Consider the following 20,972-nt stretch of genomic DNA (forward strand, 5'->3'; position numbering starts at 1 on the left):
GTAGAAAATAGTACAAATAAAGAAAAACCCTGGAATGAATAGGTGTTCTAAAACTTTTGACCGGTAGTGTGTATATATATTTAAATAAATAATACAGTAAATTATAACGTTACTGTATCAACATTGACCAATGATACATTTGTATCTGTAGCCACCCTCTGAGCTGAATACATTATAGCCACCACGTGTGAAGGATACATACAGAACTTTGAGGTTCCTGACTGAAATGCCAGTCGGCTCACTGTCAGGCTGGAACCCCAAGAATCTCGAGATACACTGGCAACTTTTACGCAACATTGACCGTGCTATATATTTCGAGAAACTTCCAGCCCATCCCCACACGTCACCCGTGCAGAATCTTTAAAGGGTCCGTTGACTGTATAAAATGGCACAGTATAAAGGATCAAGGAGTTTAAGCAGCATGAAGACACAGTTACCAATGGTAGATATGGTCATTAATAACGACCCTCTGCCGCCAGGATGGGAAATTAAAATTGACCCACAGACAGGATGGCATTTTTTTGTGGATCACATTAATCGCACAACAAGCTGGAATGACCCAAGACACGGCTTCAAAAAGGTAGGCTCATGGATGTGTAGTAACATGATGTGTAGCGTGGGAGGGCTAGTGTGATACCTATTCAAAGTTGGATTGAAAATGTAATGTCTGCTTGACAGCATGGCAGACACAACACATCATCTCTCTAATATATGGCACGTTCCTCGATCAAGCGCTTCAGTTGTTAATAATGATGGTCACTGCTTCTGATACTCATTGGCTTTTATTATAGGGGAGACAGAGTGGGCATATTCTATTTATAGTAGGCTATGCTTCTATATCTTTTTATATACTTTAGAAACATCGGCTACAAATTGCCTCTGCTAAGACGTAATATACGCCAACGCAATGGAATGTTGTCTATTGTAGGCTCCAGCCCTCTCCCACATGCATTATAACGGGTTAACTAACAATAGCAATGGCTGTTATAAACGGCTATGTTCTTGTGTTATGATCTAAGCACGCAGGTTTGTTGATGACGCACTGCATTCATATGTAAAGCCATGCCTTAATGTGTTTGACCATTTCCATAATGTTTATTTAAGCCTATTAGGCCAAGCAGACTGCATTTGTTCATATTTCGTACACTCTTAGAAAAAAGGGTTTCCAAAAGGGTTCTTTGGCTGTCCCTATAGGAGAACCCTTATTGGTTCCAGGTAGAACTCTTTTGGGTTCCATGTAGAACCCTCTGTGTAAAGGGTTCAACATGGAACTCAAATGGGATCTACATGGAACCAAAAGGGGTTCTTCAAAGGGTTCTCTGACCATGACAGCCAAAGAACCCTTTTAGGTTCTAGATAGCACCTTTTTTACTAAACTTTTCCTTACAAGGGATTTGAGGGTGTTCATCACCCACCCATATATAACAGCTCCAAGCCTACATTAAATTAACAAATCACTGAATTTGTTGATAGGGTTTTACACAATTGAACTGTGTGCAGAAGAACTATGTGTCAACTTTAAATGTTGAAGGGTTGGGGGAGCAGACCCTAGGCTGCCAGTTGGCGTCTTGCATTAGGAAGATCAACACTTGCTGCTGTCCAAAGTTAGTGTCACTAAGAATCTGCTGGAAAGACACAGCTGTCAGGGGATAACATTGGTGCAATGCTGGCAGTGTACAGGGACCCTGCCAAAATGGCAGAGGGCAAAGGGTCGTTCAGAGCTATTGGCTGTGTCATAACTACTGTTGTTGTATCAACAACAAAAGAAGCCAAGGAATGATGTAAAGATGAGCAGCATTGGACCCAATACATTGTGTCCAATGGGCCTACATAGTCTTGTGGACAAACTTTTGTCTTTGTCGTATCAAACTGTGTGGACTTATACAGAACAAAAATATAAACGCAACACGTAAAGTGTTGGTCCCATGTTTCATGAGCTGAAATAAAAGATCCCAGAAATGTTCCATATGCACAAAAAGCGTATTTCTCTCAAATGTTGTGCACAAATTTGTTTACATGCCTGTTAGTGAGCATTTCTCCTTTGCCAAGATAATCCATCCAACTGACAGGTGTGGCATATCAAGAAGTTGATTAAACAGCATGATCATTACACAGGTGCACCTTGTGCTGGGGACAATAAAAGACCACTCTAAAATGTGCTGTTTTGTCACACAATACAACGTCACGTATGTCTCAAGTTTTGAGGGAGCGTGCAAATGGCATGCTGACTGCAAGAATGTCCAACAGAGAAGGTGCCAGAAAATTGAATGTTAATTTCTCTACCATAAGCTGCCTTCAACGTCGTTTTTGAGAATTTAGCAGTACGTCCAACTGGCCTCAACAGCAGACCACGTGTAACCACGCCAGCCCAGGACCTCCACATCCGGCTTCTTCACCTGCGGGATCGTCTGAGACCAGCCACCCGGACGGCTGATGAAACTGTGGGTTTGCACAACCGAAGAATTTCTGCACAAAGTGTCAGAAACCGTCTCAGGGAAGCTCATCTGCGTGCTCGTCGTCCTCACCAGGGTCTTGACCTGACTGCAGTTTGGCATCGTAACTGACGTCAGTGGGCAAATGCTCACCTTCGATGGCCACTGGCACGCTGGAGAAGTGTTCTCTTCTAGGATGGCAGACAGCGTGTATGGCATCGTGTGGCCGAGCGGTTTGCTGATGTCAACGTTGTGAAAAGAGTGCCCCATGGTGGCCGGTGGGGTTATGGTATGGGCAGGCATCCAGAGGCCCATTGTCGTGCCATTCATCTGCCGCCATCACCTCGTGTTTCAGCATGATAATGCATGGCCCCATGTACACAATTCCTGGAAGCTGAAAATGTCCCAATTCTTCCATGGCCTGCATACTCACCAGACATGTCACCACCCATTGAGTATGTTTGGGATGCTCTGGATCGACGTGTACGACAGCGTGTTCCAGTTCCCGCCTATATCCAGCAACTTTGCACAGCCATTGAAGAGGAGTGGCACAACATTCCACAGGCCACAATCAACAGCCTGATCAACTCTATGCGAAGTTGATGTGACGCGCTGCATGAGGCAAATGGTGGTCACACCAGATACTGACTGATATTCTTAAATCACTCACAATAAACTGTATTGCTAATTATATTTGCATGGTGAAACACAACTGGTCATGTAGTGCTATCACAGAGATACCTTTCCTCGCTGTCACAGCCAGGTGTCTCACTCTGACAGTTGACAGTTTAATTGGTTGTCCTGGTGATCACCAAGACAGCATCATGGAGTTTTTTGTCTCTATTGTGAATTATTATCAACATGCATATGAGGACATGAGACAACTATGATTTGTTATGTTTTATGATAGTAAACACTGCCTAGCAAACCAACAAATGCAGAGCCTACATACCCACATGTAGTGATGGCTTGCTTCTTCTGAGATCCACATACTTGCAATTGGATAAGAACTACACTCTTAAAATTTTTTTTTCCAAAAGGGTTCTTCGGCTGTCCCACATAGCAGAATCCTTTTTGGTTCCAGGTAGAACCCTTTTGGGTTTCATTTAGAGGACAACCCTCTGTGGAATGGGTTCTATATGGAATCCAAATTGGTTCTTCCTGGAACCAAAAAGGGTTCTTCAAAGGGTTCTCCTATGGGGACAGCCGAAGAACCCTTTTAGGTTATAAATAGCACTTTTTTTCTAAGAGTGTAGTTTCCTCTTCCAAGTGGTCAGAAAAATGATACTTTTGACATCTCCCAGGGATATTTCACAATGTACCTAATGCCAGAGCAGATTCCAGAGCAGACTCATTTGTTTCAGCCTCTAGCGAATGGCTCTTTTCAATCAATCTCAATTTAATCTCAGTAGCCTAATGGTCTTAGTTTGGAAAAAACCCAAATCTTTCCGGGATGTTGGACATCATTCCCTTATAGAAAACATGTTTTATGATGGATTGGCAGTAATTGCTTGCCTCTGTGGCTAGGGTTTCACTCACATACTTATTTGCATTTCCTAGATACAGTGGGGAAAAAAGTATTTAGTCAGCCACCAATTGTGCAAGTTCTCCCACTTAAAAAGATGAGAGAGGCCTGTAATTTTCATCATAGGTACACGTCAACTATGACAGACAAAAGGAGAAAAAAAAAATCCAGAAATCACATTGTAGGATTTTTAATGAATTTATTTGCAAATTATGGTGGAAAATAAGTATTTGGTCACCTACAAACAAGCAAGATTTCTGGCTCTCACAGACCTGTAACTTCTTCTTTAAGAGGCTCCTCTGTCCTCCACTCGTTACCTGTATTAATGGCACCTGTTTGAACTTGTTATCAGTATAAAAGACACCTGTCCACAACCTCAAACAGTCACACTCCAAACTCCACTATGGCCAAGACCAAAGGGCTGTCAAAGGACACCAGAAACAAAATTGTAGACTTGCACCTGGCTGGGAAGACTGAATCTGCAATAGGTAAGCAGCTTGGTTTGAAGAAATCAACTGTGGGAGCAATTATTAGGAAATGGAAGACATACAAGACCACTGATAATCTCCCTCGATCTGGGGCTCCACGCAAGATCTCACCCCGTGGGGTCAAAATGATCACAAGAACGGTGAGCAAAAATCCCAGAACCACACGGGGGACCTAGTGAATGACCTGCAGAGAGCTGGGACCAAAGTAACAAAGCCTACCATCAGTAACACACTACGCCGCCAGGGACTCAAATCCTGCAGTGCCAGACGTGTCCCCCTGCTTCAGCCAGTACATGTCCAGGCCCGTCTGAAGTTTGCTAGAGTGCATTTGGATGATCCAGAAGAGGATTGGGAGAATGTCATATGGTCAGATGAAACCAAAATATAACTTTTTGGTAAAAACTCAACTCGTCGTGTTTGGAGGACAAAGAATGCTGAGTTGCATCCAAAGAACACCATACCTACTGTGAAGCTTGGGGGTGGAAACATCATGCTTTGGGGCTGTTTTTCTGCAAAGGGACCAGGACGACTGATCCGGATAAAGGAAAGAATTGGGTCATGTTTTGTGAGATTTTGAGTGAAAATCTCCTTCCATCAGCAAGGGCATTGAATATGAAACGTGGCTGGGTCTTTCAACATGACAATGATCCCAAACACACTGCCCGGGCAACGAAGGAGTGGCTTCGTAAGAAGCATTTCAAGGTCCTGGAGTGGCCTAGCCAGTCTCCAGATCTCAACCCCATAGAAAATCTTTGGAGGGAGTTGAAAGTCTGTGTTGCCCAGCGACAGCCCCAAAACATCACTGCTCTAGAGGAGATCTGCATGGAGGAATGGTCCAATATACCAGCAACAGTGTGTGAAAACCTTGTGAAGACTTACAGAAAACATTTGACCTGTGTCATTGCCAACAAAGGGTATATAACAAAGTATTGAGAAACTTTTGTTATTGACCAAAGACTTATTTTCCACCATAATTTGCAAATAAATTCATTACAAATCCTACAATGTGATTTTCTGGATTTGTTTTTCTCATTTTGTCTGTCATAGTTGACGTGTACCTGTGATGAAAATTACAGGCCTCTCTCATCTTTTTAAGTGGGAGAACTTGCACAATTGGTGGCTGACTAAATACTTTTTTTCCCCACTGTATGTATTAATTCAGACTTTTGTTCATCTTCAGGTCAGCCAGTTGTCTCAAAATGGCCCCAGTGTGCCCCCAGAGCCGAGTCCTCAGGAGATGCAGAAGGCCTTTGTGAGAGACATGAAGCACCCCACCCTCCGCCAGGGTTACATCCCAATCCCAGTCTGCCATGAAGGCGCAGACCTCCGTCAGCAACAGCAACACCCATGTTTCTCCTACATCCAGCCGACTGCTCTGCAAAATGTACGAGCAGACGGGCGGACACCCTCCCCCACCCCGACGCTCCACTGCAGGCCTAGATCTCCTTTGCAGGGTCCCTCCGAGAGCACTACCCCTGAGCCCTACATGTCCTGTTCGCCTAGTTCACAGGGACCTGAGGTGAGATTGATTTAGCTAATGAGATTACTGCATATTAACTCTTACCATTTGCTTTAACCATAGATTGATGTCATTGGAGGATTTGCAGGGAAAGTTGTAGTTACATGCAGGTGTTTGATGTTGGAATCAAACTAAACCTCTAGCTACTTCTAGAGCTACTTCTAAATTGAATATACAATTGTACTTCCTCTGATTCACGCTAAACTTTAATTTCTTAGGGCCACCCCCTCCAACAGCCCCCGCGACCCAGCAGCACAGGCCTCCAGGCAGGTTACATTCCTATCCCAGTGATCCACGAGAGGGCCGGAGGTCACACACAACAAGCCCCTGTCAACTCCATTCTCTACACCCAGCGCTTTCCGGCTTACTCAGAGCACCAGCCCTCCTTCCATCACCTGCAACCAGAGGACTGGAGCGGTCATCATGGGTCCACGCCTTCTTCCCGGGACCGTGCCTCCCCCTCCCCGAGCATGCTTCCCCAGCACCGCGAGACTGCTGCCATCCATATCCCACCGCATATGAGGAGCCAGTCTCCCCTCAGAGCACAGGTCATTACAGAGAGACCACAGGTACCTTTTTTCCCTCATCACTTACCCTATTGCCAATCCAATAACAGTAGAATTCCTCTATATAAAAGTTATAATATACATAGTGGTCCTCTGTAGCTCAGCTGGTAGAGCATGGCGCTTGTAACGCCAAGGTAGTGGGTTCGATCCCCGGGATCACCCATACACAAAAATGTATGCACGCATGACTGTAAGTCGCTTTGGATAAAAGCGTCTGCTAAATGGCATATTATTATTTATTATTACATACAGTGGCTTGCGAAAGTATTCACCGCCTTGGCATTTTTCCTACTTTGTTGCCATACAACCTGGAATTAAATTGCATTTTTGGGGGGTTTGTATCATTTGATTTACACAACATGCCTACCACTTTGAAGATGCAAAATATTTTTGGGGGTGAAACAAACAAGAAATAAGACAACAACAAAAAACTTGAGCGTGCATAACTATTCACCCCCCCAAAGTCAATACCTTTTGCAGCAATTACAGCTGCAAGTCTCTTGGGGTATGTCTCTATAAGCTTGGCACATCTAGCCACTGGGATGTTTGACCATTCTTCAAGGCAAAACTGCTCCAGCTCCTTCAAGTTGGATGGGTTCCGCTGGTGTACAGCAATCTTTAAGTCATACCACAGATTCTCAATTGGACTGAGGTCTGGGCTTTGACTAGGCCATTCCAAGACATTTAAATGTTTCCCCTTAAACCACTCGAGTGTTGCTTTAGCAGTATGCTTAGGGTCATTGTCCTGCTGAAAGGTGAACCTCCGTCCCAGTCTCAAATCTCTGGAAGACTGAAACAGGTTTCCCTCAAGAATTTCCCTGTATTTAGCGCCATCCATCATTCCTTCAATTCTGACCAGTTTCCCAGCCCCTGCCGATGAAAAACATCCCCACAGCATGATGCTGCCACCACCATGCTTCACTGTGGGGATGGTGTTCTCGGGGTGATGAGAGTTGTTGGGTTTGCGCCAGACATAGCGTTTTCCTTGATGGCCAAAAAGCTCAATTTTAGTCTCATCTGACCAGAGTACCTTCTTCCATATGTTTGGGGAGTCTCCCACATGCCTTTTGGCGAACACCAAACGTGTTTGCTTATTTTTCTTTTTTTCTGGCCACTCTTCCGTAAAGCCCAGCTCTGTGGAGTGTACGGCTTAGAGTGGTCCTATGGACAGATACTCCAATCTCCGCTATGGAGCTTTGCAGCTCCTTCAGGGTCATCTTTGGTCTCTGTTGCCTCTGATTAATGCCCTCCTTGCCTGGTCCGTGAGTTTTGGTGGGCGGCCCTCTCTTGGCAAGTTTGTTGTGGTGCCATATTCTTTCCATTTTTTTAAATAATGGACTTAATGGTGCTCTGTGGGATGTTCAAAGTTTCTGATATAATTTTATAACCCAACCCTGATCTCTACTTTTCCACAACTTTGTCCCTGATCTGTTTGGAGAGCCCTTGGTCTTCATGGTGCCACTTGCTTGGTGGTGTCCCTTGCTTAGTGGTGTTGCAGACTCTGGGGCCTTTCAGAACAGATGTATATATACTGAGATCATGTGACAGATCATGTGACACTTAGATTGCACACAGGTGGACTTTATTTAACTAATTATGTGACTTCTGAAGGTAATTGGTTGCACCAGATCTTTTTTAGGGACTTCATAGCAAAGGGGGTGAATACATATACACGCACCACTTTTCCGTTATTTATTTTTTAGATGTCCATTATATGAAATCCAAATAAAAATCCATTTGAATTACAGGTTGTAATGCAACAAAATGCCAAGGGGGATGAATACTTTTGCAAGGCACTGTACATAGCCATAAATGCCAGAATAGCACATTTGACATTATCCCTGATGAATAATTCACAGGTTGACGTTTGTCATGAATCTTGCCCAGGAGGCAGAACTGAGTGATTTCCGCTAGATAGGCCAGCTGCAACGTCAAAATTGTCTATATCATAAAATGCCATGAAAACTAAAATGTGCTTTTTGGTCTTAATTTAAGGTTAGGGTTAGCAGTGTGGTTAAGGTTAGGTTTAAAATCAGATTTTATAACTTTGTAGCTATGCTAGCTAGTGACCACTCTGCAGAGCTGCCTCCAGGTCAAGATTCATGACAATAAATGCCAACCTGCGAATAATTCCTTCTTCCTTCCCCAGGTCCAGGTCCACCACCACCATGTCCCACAGATAGAATCACCCCACAGAATGGAGCAGGAGCAGGAGATCGCTCAGTATCCCCAAACAGTGCAGAGAGAGGCTGACACACAGCAGCTTCAACAGCCACAGATGTCACAACAACCACAACAACAGCCACAGCAGCCACAACAATACCAACAACCACAGCAGCCACAACATCAACCACAGCAGCCACAACAGTACCAACAGCCACAACAACCACAACAATACCAACAACCTGAACAGTACCAACAACCACAACAACCACAACAGCCACAACAGTACCAAAAGCCAGAAAAATACCAACAACCTGAACAGTACCAACAACCGCAGCAGTATCAACTATCACAACAGTCCCAACAACAACCACAACCTCCACAACAACCACAGCCACAGCTGCAACCGCAGCCGAAACAGACAGCAAACATCACAGTCCAGATGCCCCCGAAACCAGAAGCCCAGGAGCCAGTGGCTGCTCCTGCTCCACAGGAGGTCCCGCCCACAAAAGCAGAAAACGAGTCCGCCGCTCAGTGTCACCCAGGCTTGGCTAAAGTACAAAAGATAGTGGAGAGAGTGGCGAAACTAGAGCAAGAGGTGAAATGCTTTGTTGGGAAGAAGAACGATAAGAGGTACTTGCTGCTGGAGGAGCTGTTGACCAAAGAGCTTTTGGCCTTGGACTCAGTGGACCCAGAGGGGCGTGTGGATGTGCGGCAGGTGCGACGCGATGGAGTCCGGAGGGTCCAGACCATACTGGATGCACTGGAGATACTGGATGAGCGGCCATCAGGGCCAGTCAGTGAGTCCTCGATGGAGGGCGAGAGCCCGCCACAGAAAGGAGAGCAGCCCAGCATGATCAACCAAGTGAATGTGGAGATGGCCAGTGAGATCTTATAATGACTGCGTTGCTTTAGTAGAGTGAAGAGATGAGAAATGTCATCAAATATGACGTGGAAATAGGCTGCTCCCAACGCTCCCTATACCCCCCTTTCTACGGCAGATATCACATATGAACTATAAGATGCATGTATGCTTAATTTACAGTGTTGGTATTGTCTGGTATTCACCACATATGTGATGGTGGTATCTGAGTGCAACATGTATTCAATTATGTTTAGCCACTGTTGTTGCCTTTTGCTGTGCCAATGTCTTTTTGCAAGACCATTGTCATGTTCATTGTGTTAGACACATGCAGAATGGAGATGATCAAAGAGGCCTTTATCCATCCATAAAGGAAAATACTATGAAAATAGCTTATTTTATTTTTTTTATGTACGTCTATGTTGTTACCTTCGGACCATGTGACGTGGTTGTTGTAAAGTTATTCAATACATATTCAATAAGAGAACACTGGTTGGTACAGTATGTATAGTAGTAGGATACATCTCTCTATCTAAGAAAGGGCTTCAGTGGCTATTGTAAGAGATGTGTAATATTTCCCTCTTAGTTCTAATCCACTACTTCGAGAAACAATATTTACCTCAGATTCTACATGAAGAAATGGGATAAATGTTAGTTAATGTTAATGATTCAGTCAGAGAAAAGCATTTATTTTTGTGCCTCAGGTGACAAAAAGCCACTTGAGGGCAAAATATTCATTTTCTTCCTCTCAATTATTTTCCCGAAAATATGAGTTATTTTACACACACCCAACAAATGATATGGTTGATAGGGTTAATTTGGGTTTCATTCGTTTCAGCCCGTAGGTGCATTGTCTATTTTGTGGTCTTGGCACTTATTTCACCATTATAATATGTTTATATTTCATTTATAATTATTAGGGATCTTGATATGTTACATTCAACAATTACATCCAGGCACCTTTGATTCAAGTAAGATTTAAAATTGGTAGATTGTTTGACAAGATTTTTACATTTGTAATTTCACTTGTAATGTTATTTAAAGAAAGGAATTATTTATGAATTTAAGAATGCATTTAGAAATGTTGGATGTGAGCTGCATAACCTCATGAGATGTGACACTATCAGCATCAGCTGCTAATCAAGAATAACAATTCAAAGGGTCAGAGTGTCAATGTAAAAGTATGCATTGTTTATCACAGTTTGTGCATTGCAGGTTGTTGCAGTGTTGACAGCTTGGAGTCACGTTGGCATGGTTGCAAATACAATTATTTATTTTTACATTGTCTATAATTGAGTGATTATACAGTAGGTTACAGTATTGTGATATGTTGACATCCTTGCTATCAAGTGTCTCTATATGGTTTACGCAAACCTAAACTTCTCCTTGTATCCTCACCATCATGTCTTATTTGAGACAAGCGACACATGGTGGATCTACACTTCATGTGGATCCAGGTAAAATTGACAGACTTTAGGAGAATGCACAGTCTTGAATAAGCACTCTATTAACTTGGCAAATGGGTGTTTAGTTGTATTTTTAGGTTTAATGCATTCCATTCAATGTCCTGTTCACCACCAACCATGTGTTTTTCACTAGGGGAGCATATAACCCTGCTGTAAGTGCCACTTGAAATAAATATCATAATGAACCGTGCTTGACTAGTACATTTTCAACATACAAACATAAGGGGGAAGTGAAAGTTTGATATGATAGACCTTCGACATTCATAATCAGCCTATTAACATTGATAATAACTGGTAGCCTAAATGTGTAATTACCCAAATACCAGTATATCAATAAAACATTATTTGAATTTAATGTTCACATTCTTATGAGAGACGTGTCACAAATTCAGACTCCATCAGCTCAAACAGCTGAGCCTACCTTTGAAAACCTAAAACTTACTGTACGTTGGATTTAGCTCCATATGGCGCTCATATTGGACAGTCACAGAAAAGAGACGCGCATCAATCTGTGCACTGGGCGAGGTAAATCGAGTGTATCTGGTGGAGGTTGATATAGAATGAAGAGTATGGTCACTTGTGATTGTTTTTTGTTTTGGAGCGTGAAATCCTGTGGAGGTGGTTGAGCAACACTGACTGGGCTGTGACTGGAGCAGAGATGGATGGAAAGGTAGTGGGTTAGGAGTTGAGGAGGATGGGATGGAGTGGAGTGGTGGAGTGGGAAAAGGTGGAGGTAGAGTAGTGAAATTAAAGGTTAAGAAGAAGAGGAAGCCTAAGGAACCTTTGCAGGTCGTCAGAGAATAGTGATGACCAAGCTAGCAATGAGGAATCGGCACAGAAGCGTCCCTCTTCCGGGGGGCCGGAACTGATTGACTCTGCCCGGAATCAAAATGAATGACTGCCCAGAATCGGCCCAAGTGTTTCCGTCTACCGGAATTCAGCCGACTTTGCCGGCATCTTACCAGAATCCCCCCATAAGCGGCCCGATGCTAATTTTAATAAATGTATACACAATTACCCGATTTAGTCATTTTAAATATTACTATTATACATTTTATACATACAAATTATACCCATCCACCAATTTTTTAATGCTGATCAATTGCCTTGCATAAAGTATCAAAATACTAAAATACTATTTAAACAGGAAAGACTCTTTAAGAATTTAATTTAAATGTTAATTTCATTTTTTTTCATCACAGAAACATTGATTTTGACTACTTAAGCTTTCTTTCTATTTAAGGTCTGGTAGTCATTCAGTTTTCTCCATCACTCCTCCCAGGTCTGGTCATTCTCACTCGCTCTCTCCTTTTTCTCCCCCCATCTCTGTCAGGGGCTAGCTGCATCCATCGTTTTATGTATTTTTCTATCTCCACATCAGGAACTTCAGAATGGCTGCGATGCACCTTTGTAAATATCAGAAAGAGAGACTTATTGAAATACTCCCTGAAATATGACTCATAGTTTATACATCTCCCCTATCCCTACAAAATAGTTTTATCAATGGCTTTTTGTAAAATATTTCCAGTTCATTATATTCTTCCTGCCTTGAAAACTGTTATAATAATGAACTTCCCTGCTGACAATCAAATTGACATGCTGGCCTGTTTTATTGAATTAATCACTTCTGTGACATTATGTCTCTCTGCCCCATGCAGTGGCCTTGAAAGCAAACTTACCGATAACAACACTTTTTAAGGCAAGAGGTTCAAAAGCCTGTTTCCCATTGGCCCCTCTCCAATTCATTTTCATGGCCAGGCCATTTGTAAGGAGTTTTGAGAGGATTCTCCACACAATCTCCTTGGTGGTCATCCCTCCAGACAGTCCCAAATATATGGTCTGAAAAACAAAAACTTGTATATGATGAATATAATACTAATTTGAAGAAAGCTGGAATGTTACTCTGGGTCAGATTATGGTTTGGCTGATTACTTTTCAGCAATACATGTAATGATATAATGATATCTTGTCATACCAGGTTATTTTTAAAGTCTTGATCTGAAAGTTGGCCCTCAATTCTCCTCAAGTTTTCCAGCGAGGACATTGGAAGTCGAAGGTCTGTCAAATCTGGAACCTCATCCAGGGTTGATCTGTTCGCCTGAAGCTTTTGCAGCTGCAGCAAAATCAGCTTTTGCTGTTGCTTAATAATTTCTATGGAGGTTAAGATCTCACAAAGAATTGCTGCAAAAATACAAAACAGAACACAGTTGTGTTTTATCCCTCACATTCTTTCAGTAGTAAAAGTTATAAAGGATAACAAAGATCAATATAAACAACATAATCAACGCAATCACATTATAGATCAGGGGTGGGCAACTTTGATGTTGGTGGGGGCCACAATATGTACCTTACATGTAACACTTACGATCACACACTGGCTGTTGCTGTTGTTGAATGTTTGGCTCAATCCTTGTTGGCCTATCAGAATTCCCAGGTGTCTCTCTTCTGTCCTCTGGAGGTCTGATAACTGGTGCAGGTGGCAAACCCTTAGAGGTGTTTGACTGGCCCTTGCGTGGAAACATTTCCTTTGGCTCCTCATCATCACTTTCAGTGACACTGAATATTTGCGTATTTGTGCCCCTGATGTTAAAAATATACGGTTATTGAACTCATAAGAATGACCAGTAAAGTAAACATATGTTGGATATTTAGGCCATCCACTGAGAAATGTTTTTTTTTTTTATCATATTTGTTATAGTTGTTATACCTTCCTTTTCTCTTCATATATGCAGGGTGGTCATCCTCCTCCTCAGTCTGAAGATCAGATTGGACCACAGCCATAGGAAGCTTACAGCGAGCCTCTTCATATTTGTCTGTAAGTGTTAGGCCTACTGCTGCTAGGTAGCTCTCTCTCTGCTCTCTCCCTCCCTTCTGTCTGTCCTTGATTGCAGGAGTGAAGTCTGGTGTGCGGGAGTCAGGGTTCCAGCTGCAGCTCATTCACCATAATCACCTCAGCCTTTAAGACCGGTCAAACTTACCACTCATCGTCAGATCATAGTCAAGACGACCATATATTTGGAACCTGACTCTGCCTCCGCTTCACTCCTGCCACCACCATCCTGCTCTCCACTACCGGACCTCTCTTTTGGACTCACCACGGACACTAGGACATTACGGTACCACACCTGCCCTGACCTGGATCTGTTACCCCCCCTGTAACCTGGACTTGCTCTTCCCTATTATTGGAAACCTGGACTATTGAACATTTTAAATAAACCTGTTAAACCTTCTCTGGCTTGGTGTACTTGTCTGCATTTGGGTTCTAATACTGGTAAATCATAACAGTATGATCTGACCATCATGAACCCAGCAGACAGTAGCTTGGATACCACCCCAGAGTGCACTCAAATTTGGACTGCCATAGCCAATCAGGGCATTTTACTTGGCCAACATGATACCCTGTTTAAGACGATTGCTGAGGACAGTCAGGTGCTGCTTAATCAGGTTCAATTACTCACCAATCAAGTGTCTGCCCTTACTACCCCTTCAGCCCAGATCAGAGAGCCTTTTGTTCCTGCTCCAGAGCGCTATGACGGGAACATGGGAACCTGTGGCGATTTTTTGACTCAATGCTCGTTAGTGTTTGAACAACAGCCCCTCACCTACGCCTCAGAAAGAGCCCGTATTGCCTACCTTATCAACTCTACTAGCGGTTCCGCTCGTGCCTGGGGATCGCGGTCTGGGGAGAGTCAGTCGGACATTTGCAACGCTTACGTTGCCTTCACCACTGAGATGAGGAAGGTTTTGACCACCCCGTACGAGGCAAGGAGGCTGCGAAACGGTTGTTTTCTCTTCGGCAGGGGGCTCGCAGTGTGGCGGAGATGGCAGTGGAGTTTCGGACTTTAGCAGCAGTGAGTGGTTGGAATGACGAGGCATTACAAGGAGTGTTCATCAATGCTTTGTCTGAGACTTTAAAAGATGAATTGGTGTCATATGATGAATCGCCTACGCTGGATAATCTTATTTCACTCACCATCAGGTTGGATAATCGGATTCGGGAGCGCCGCCGGGAGAGGAGTGTTAGTTCCAAGCAACCTGTCTGTCATCAACAAACTCCTCCCCGCATCTTCCCTACGGAGAAAGCCGTGTCTTCCCGAAGTCGATACGAGGAGCACTGAACCCGAAGCCATGGAGGTGGGTCGTGCACGGTTGTCCTCAGAGGAGCGTGCACGTCGCATTCAGGCTCGGGTCTGCCTGTATTGTGGAGAAGCTGGTCATTTCGTTCCTTCCTGCCCAGTTCGTCCGGGAAAAGGGCCGGCTCATCATTAATGGGAGAAGTTTTGGTGAGCCGAGCAGCGGATTCTTCCTCTTCTCCCCGCATTCTGCTCCAGGCATCCCTCCAGTGGCAGTTCCAGAATCTCTCTGTTAGTGCGCTGATTGACTCTGGTGCAGACCGAAGCTTTTGGATAGAGAGTGGGCTCAACAAATGGATTTGGAGACTGTTCCTATGGACTGTCCGCTGCAGGCTAAGGGTCTGAATGGACAATTGTTGACCCATATTACCCATCAGACTGTTCCTGTTTGTCTTAGAGTGTCGGGAAATCATCAGGGAGAACATTCAATTCCATATTATCGACTGCCCACAGACCCCTCTGGTCCTTGGTATCCCCTGGCTCATAAGACACAATCCACACATTGATTGGGTGACAGGTAGAATTGTTTCATGGAGCACATTTTGTCATGTGAATTGTTTGTGTTCTGCTCTGACTCCTGCCAGTACTGTGCCTCGACCTCCACTGGAGTCCATGGATCTTTCTAATGTTCCTGACGTGTATCATGACCTGGCATCCGTTTTCTGCAAACACAGAGCTACTTCTCTTCCTCCTCACCGGCCTTACGACTGTGCCATTGACCTCCAGCCAGGAGCCCCGCTCCCCAGCAGTCGCCTGTACAATCTCTCCCGGCCGGAGACGGAGGCTATGGAGAACTACATTCGGGACTCCTTGGCGGCAGGTATTATGCGTCCTTCCTCGTCACCTGTAGGAGCGGGATTATTTTTTGTTGCTAAGAAGGATAAGACCCTCAGACCCTGTATTGATTACCGTGGACTTAACAACATCACCATTAAGAACAAGTATTCTCTGCCTTTGATTAATTCTGCTTTTCCCCTCCTTCATGGTGCTACCATCTTTACGAAACTGGATCTACGAAATGCGTATCACCTGGTGCGCATTCGTAAAGGTGATGAATGGAAGACTGCCTTCAACACACCCCTTGGGACATTTTGAGTATCTGGTTATGCCTTTTGGGTTGTCTAATGCCCCTGCTGTTTTTCAGGCACTAGTCAATGATGTCCTTCGGGACATGTTGAATCGGTTTGTTTTTGTCTATCTGGATGATATCTTGATTTTCTCAGAGTCCTCCCAGGAACATGAACTGCATGTGCGCCAGGTGTTGCAAAGGTTGTTGGAGAACAAACTGTTTGTGAAGATGGAGAAATGTGAATTTCATGTGTCTGAGACCTCTTTTTTGGGTTACATCATCGCTCAGGGGAGTTGCGGATGGACCCAGCTAAGATCTCTGCTGTCACGGACTGGCCAGCCCCCTCTACCCGCAAACAACTTCAACGATTTCTGGGGTTTGCGAACTTCTATAGGAGGTTCATCAAGGACTACAGCCGCATTGCGGCGCCACTCACCGCTCTCACCTCCATCTCACGCACCGTTCGCTTGGAATGAAGGGGCCGAATCAGCGTTCGAAGAACTGGAAACATCGCTTAGCCTCGGCTCCCATTCTGATGCAGCCGGACCCCGACCGCCAGTTTGTCGTGGAGGTGGATGCATCCGACACTGGGGTAGGTGCGGTGTTGTCACAGCGTTCTCCTGAAGATAACAAACTGCATCCCTGTGCTTTTCTCTCAAGGAAACTTTCTCAGGCAGAGAGGAATTATGATGTTGGCAATCGTGAACTGCTCGCCGTTAAGCTGGCTCTCGAGGAGTGGCGACATTGGTTGGAGGGGGCGGAACAACCCTTCATCGTTTGGACGGATCATAAGAATCTGGCTTACCTCCAGTCAGCGAAGCAGCTCAACCCCGTCAAGCCAGGTGGGCACTATTTTTTGGGAGATTCAATTTTTCTCTGTCTTACCGTCCTGGGTCACTGTAACGTCAAGCCTGACGCCCTGTCTCGTGTTCATTCGGCTGTTGATACTGGTAGTAACCCTGGACCCATTTTGCCTCCTACCTGCAGTATTGCGGTCGTCACATGTGACATCGAGGGGATTGTTAGACAGGCTCAACATCATCAAGCTGACCCTGGGAGGGGTCCTCCTAACCGGATGTTTGTCCCTGAGTCTGCTCGCTCCCAGGTACTTCAGTGGGCTCACTCGTCTCCCTTACCTGTCACCCTGGAGTTTCGCGGACCCTTGACTTTGTGCGACGGAAGTTCTGGTGGGCCACGATGGAGGCGGACACTCGAGCCTTCATTGCTGCTTGTACGGTATGTGCACGAAGTAAGAACTCCACCCAGGCCAGCGCTGGTCATCTACGACCTCTACCTATACCCAGCCGGCCCTGGTCGCATATCGCTATGGATTTTGTCACTGGACTTCCCCCTCGTCTGGAAAGACTGTAATTCTTACGGTGATTGATCGTTTTTCTAAGTTCGCTCATTTTTTGGCCCTACCTAAACTGCCCACTGCCAGAGAGACAGCTGATATTTTGGTTGAACATGTGTTCCGCTCTCATGGTCTACCCACGGATATTGTCTCTGACAGGGGTCCCCAGTTTGTCTCCCAGGTGTGGAAAGCTTTCTGTAAAGCTTTGGGCATTACATCCAGCCTGTCCTCTGGATATCACCCCCAGACCAACGGGCAAGCCGAGAGAGCGAACCAGGAGATGGAGACCGCTCTTCGCTGTGTCACAGGGTCTAACCCTGGGTCATGGAGCTCCATGCTCCCCTGGGTGGAATATGCTCATGCAACACCTTGACTAACGCTTCCTCTGGTTTGTCTCCTTTTCTGTGTGCTCTGGGTTATCAACCTCCCCTGTTCCCTTCTCAAGAGAGGGAACTGGCGGTACCCTCGGTGCAGTCCCACATGCGCCGCTGCTTCAAGGTCTGGAGGAAGGCCAGGGTAGCTCTGTCCCGAGCTCGGGCGTACATGCAGAGGCAAGCCAACCGTCACCGGTCCCAGGCTCCCGGTTACTCTCCTGGTCAAGAGGTATGGCTGAAGTCACGGGACCTTCCATTGAAGGTGGAGTCTAAGAAGATGGCGCCTCGTTTTATAGGACCGTTCAAGATACTGTCTATTGTTAACCCCTGCGCGGTTAAGCTACAGCTTCCTGCCTCCCTACGGGTTCATTCCACCTTTCATGTTTCCCAGATTAAGCCTGTGTCGGTTAGCCCTCTGTGCCCGCCCTCTCGTCCCCCTCCTCCGCCCAGGATCGTGGGTGGGGGTCCGGTCTCACACTGTCCGCGACTTCTGGATGTTTCGCCCGGGCGGTCGTGGTTTCCAGTACCTGGTGGATTGGGAGGGTTGTGGTCCTGAGGAACGTTCTGGGTGCCCAGGAGCTTCATTGTGGATCCTGCTCTGGTCCGAGAGTTTCATAGGTTACATCCCGATAAACCCCGTCGGCCGCCAGGTGGCGTCCGTAGAGGGGGGGGTACTGTTAGGCCTACTGCTGCTAGGTAGCTCTCTCTCTGCTCTCTCCCTCCCCTCTGTCTGTCCTTGATTGCAGGAGTGAAGTCTGGTGTGCGGGAGTCAGGGTTCCAGCTGCAGCTCATTCACCATAATCACCTCAGCCTTTAAGACCCGGTCAAACTTACCACTCATCGTCAGATCATAGTCAAGATGACCATATATTTGGAACCTGACTCCTGCCTCCGCTTCACTCCTGCCACCACCATCCTGCTCTCCACTACCGGACCTCTCTTTTGGACTCACCACGGACACTAGGACATTACGGTACCACACCTGCCCTGACCTGGATCTGTTACCCTCCCTGTAACCTGGACTTGCTCTTCCCCTATTATTGGAAACCTGGACTATTGAACATTTTAAATAAACCTGTTAAACCTTCTCTGGCTTGGTGTACTTGTCTGCATTTGGGTTCTAATACTGGTAAATCATAACAGTAAGGGAATATTAATGTATTGTGTTCAGATTCCAGATACATATTGTTGTCTCAGGGGGTTGATGTCAGTTATAAATAGTTGACTGGGGCTACTGCTGTAATTAGCTGGCAGGCTAGAGAGAGGGCAGAGATTTCTAGGAGTCAAAGTGACTGCATTAACATTCAAAAACGTCCGTCATTTTCAGGGAACACTCACCTTGATTAATCAGAAGAGGTTGGTTAGCAGTTTGCTGTAAGTTAACATCACAGACAACACAATCTGATTGCTGATTATGAAACTGGCCTCGAAACATGTTAGAAGTCCCTTAACGTTAACGTTAGTCGTTTTATGTGTTGATATCCTACTCAGTCCTATACATTAACGTTAGGCTACTGCAACTTGCCTTTTAACATACTTTTCTGCAGAATTTTATTACAAAAATTATCCAGTTACTTAATGTCCAAATTGGATAAGAAATATTATTTACCTTTGAAGTTTAACGTTATATTGTAAGTTAAACACAATCACAGAAACCCATAACGTGAACGTACTCTGATTTCCCGATCATTTTACCAGACCATTTAGCAAACGATACCACAAACAAAATATCATAAATAGATTACCTTTAACGTTAGAACTGTCACAAAATAACAATAATTAGCTGGCTAGCTATATTGTTTCCATCTTAATAAAAGGGGTCTACCTACCGTCTTGATGGTCGAGCTCTAGTGACAGTTTTTGACAGTTGGAATAGCAAGCGCTTCATTAACTCGTGCGCTGGTAGACATCAAGTAGATCTGCTCGATCGCTGGTAGTGGTCCAAGCCGTGGAGGTTTAAACTCAACGAGTAGCCATACTGAATACGGCCGCGCAAAATGACTTTCAAAGCTGAAATCTACATTTAGTTTGTCTTTCTTATCAATTCTATTTGAACTACCATTTTATGGAAAAATAATGAAATGTTAATTATTGCCACAGTAATCATCTGCCAGAGTATCCACAATCGTCCCGAGCCCCAAGTAATACATTTGGGCCTGATAACGCACACCGGAATCGGCCCGAGCTGAATCCCCGCATCCTAGCCATAAGTAATACTGCCGAAGGCGGGCCAGACTCAAGCCACATGACGTCGGCGGAGTCTGACTCTCAGCCGGAATCAGCCCAGATCCACTGTGCTAGCTGGGGAGGGAGGTTCGGTTCTCTGTGTTGTACTGAGAGAAGTGGAGTTCAAGGTGTTGGTGAAATGTAAGGTCCTAGGTGGAGTCACGGCGGTGAGTCCGATCGCGTTGACTAGGGATTTGGAGAGTAAAGTAGGAGAGGTTGCGTCTGCTAAAGTTCTTCGTGATGGAAGTTTAGTGGTGGTGTGTGTCAATGCCAAACAGTATGATAATGCACTCAAACTCAAGCAGATATGTACACGTGTGCTTTATAGTATGCCATCCTAGTAGGGGTGTGTCACGTTGTGCCATGCTTTTTTCGCAATACTCGACTTGAGTGGGTTGAGTCACTGACGTGATCTTCCTGTCCGGTTTTGCGCGGGCTCGTGTGGTGGAGAAGATCTTCGTGGGCTATAAGCAGCCTTGTCTTAGGGTAGTAAGTTGGTGGTCTGTTGATATCTCCCTAGTGGTGTGGGGGCTGTGCTTTGGCAAAGTGGGTGAGGTTATATCCTGCCTGGTTGGCCCTGTCCTGGGGTATCGTCAAACAGGGCCACAGTGTCCTGGTCCTATGTGGTGAAATTCTCCTGTCTTATCTAGTGTCCTGTGTGAACTTAAGTATTCTCTCTCTCTCTCTCCACCACATCTGCTGTCTCGACCTCTGAATGCTGCGCTATGAAAAGCCAACTGACATTTACTGAAGTGCTGACCTGTTGCACCCTCTACAACCACTGTGATTATTATT

At 45.1% G+C, this 20,972-nt stretch overlaps 2 protein-coding genes across 2 annotated transcripts; one reads left to right on the top strand and one right to left on the bottom strand.

Annotated features, from left to right (window-relative positions):
• The first annotated feature begins 251 nt into the window (after positions 1-251).
• Positions 252-11,211, top strand: LOC121567485 (BAG family molecular chaperone regulator 3). Its single transcript, XM_041877955.2, has 4 exons — positions 252-580; positions 5,626-5,964; positions 6,183-6,533; positions 8,680-11,211. Exons 1-4 carry the CDS (start codon positions 386-388, stop codon positions 9,589-9,591), a joined length of 1,797 nt encoding a protein of 598 aa, XP_041733889.1. The 5' UTR covers positions 252-385; the 3' UTR covers positions 9,592-11,211.
• Positions 11,212-11,313: 102 nt separating this feature from the next.
• On the bottom strand, positions 11,314-20,128 carry LOC123491204. The gene is made up of 6 exons (XM_045221203.1): positions 19,781-20,128; positions 13,729-13,834; positions 13,387-13,601; positions 12,997-13,202; positions 12,701-12,860; positions 11,314-12,427 (listed from the first exon to the last, which is right to left on the bottom strand). The coding sequence occupies exons 2-6, from the start codon at positions 13,800-13,802 to the stop codon at positions 12,408-12,410; spliced, it is 675 nt and encodes a 224-aa protein (XP_045077138.1). The 5' UTR covers positions 13,803-13,834; positions 19,781-20,128; the 3' UTR covers positions 11,314-12,407.
• Positions 20,129-20,972: the final 844 nt, after the last annotated feature.

Source organism: Coregonus clupeaformis, chromosome 1, assembly GCF_020615455.1.
Source record: "Coregonus clupeaformis isolate EN_2021a chromosome 1, ASM2061545v1, whole genome shotgun sequence".
Lineage (NCBI taxonomy): Eukaryota > Metazoa > Chordata > Actinopteri > Salmoniformes > Salmonidae > Coregonus > Coregonus clupeaformis.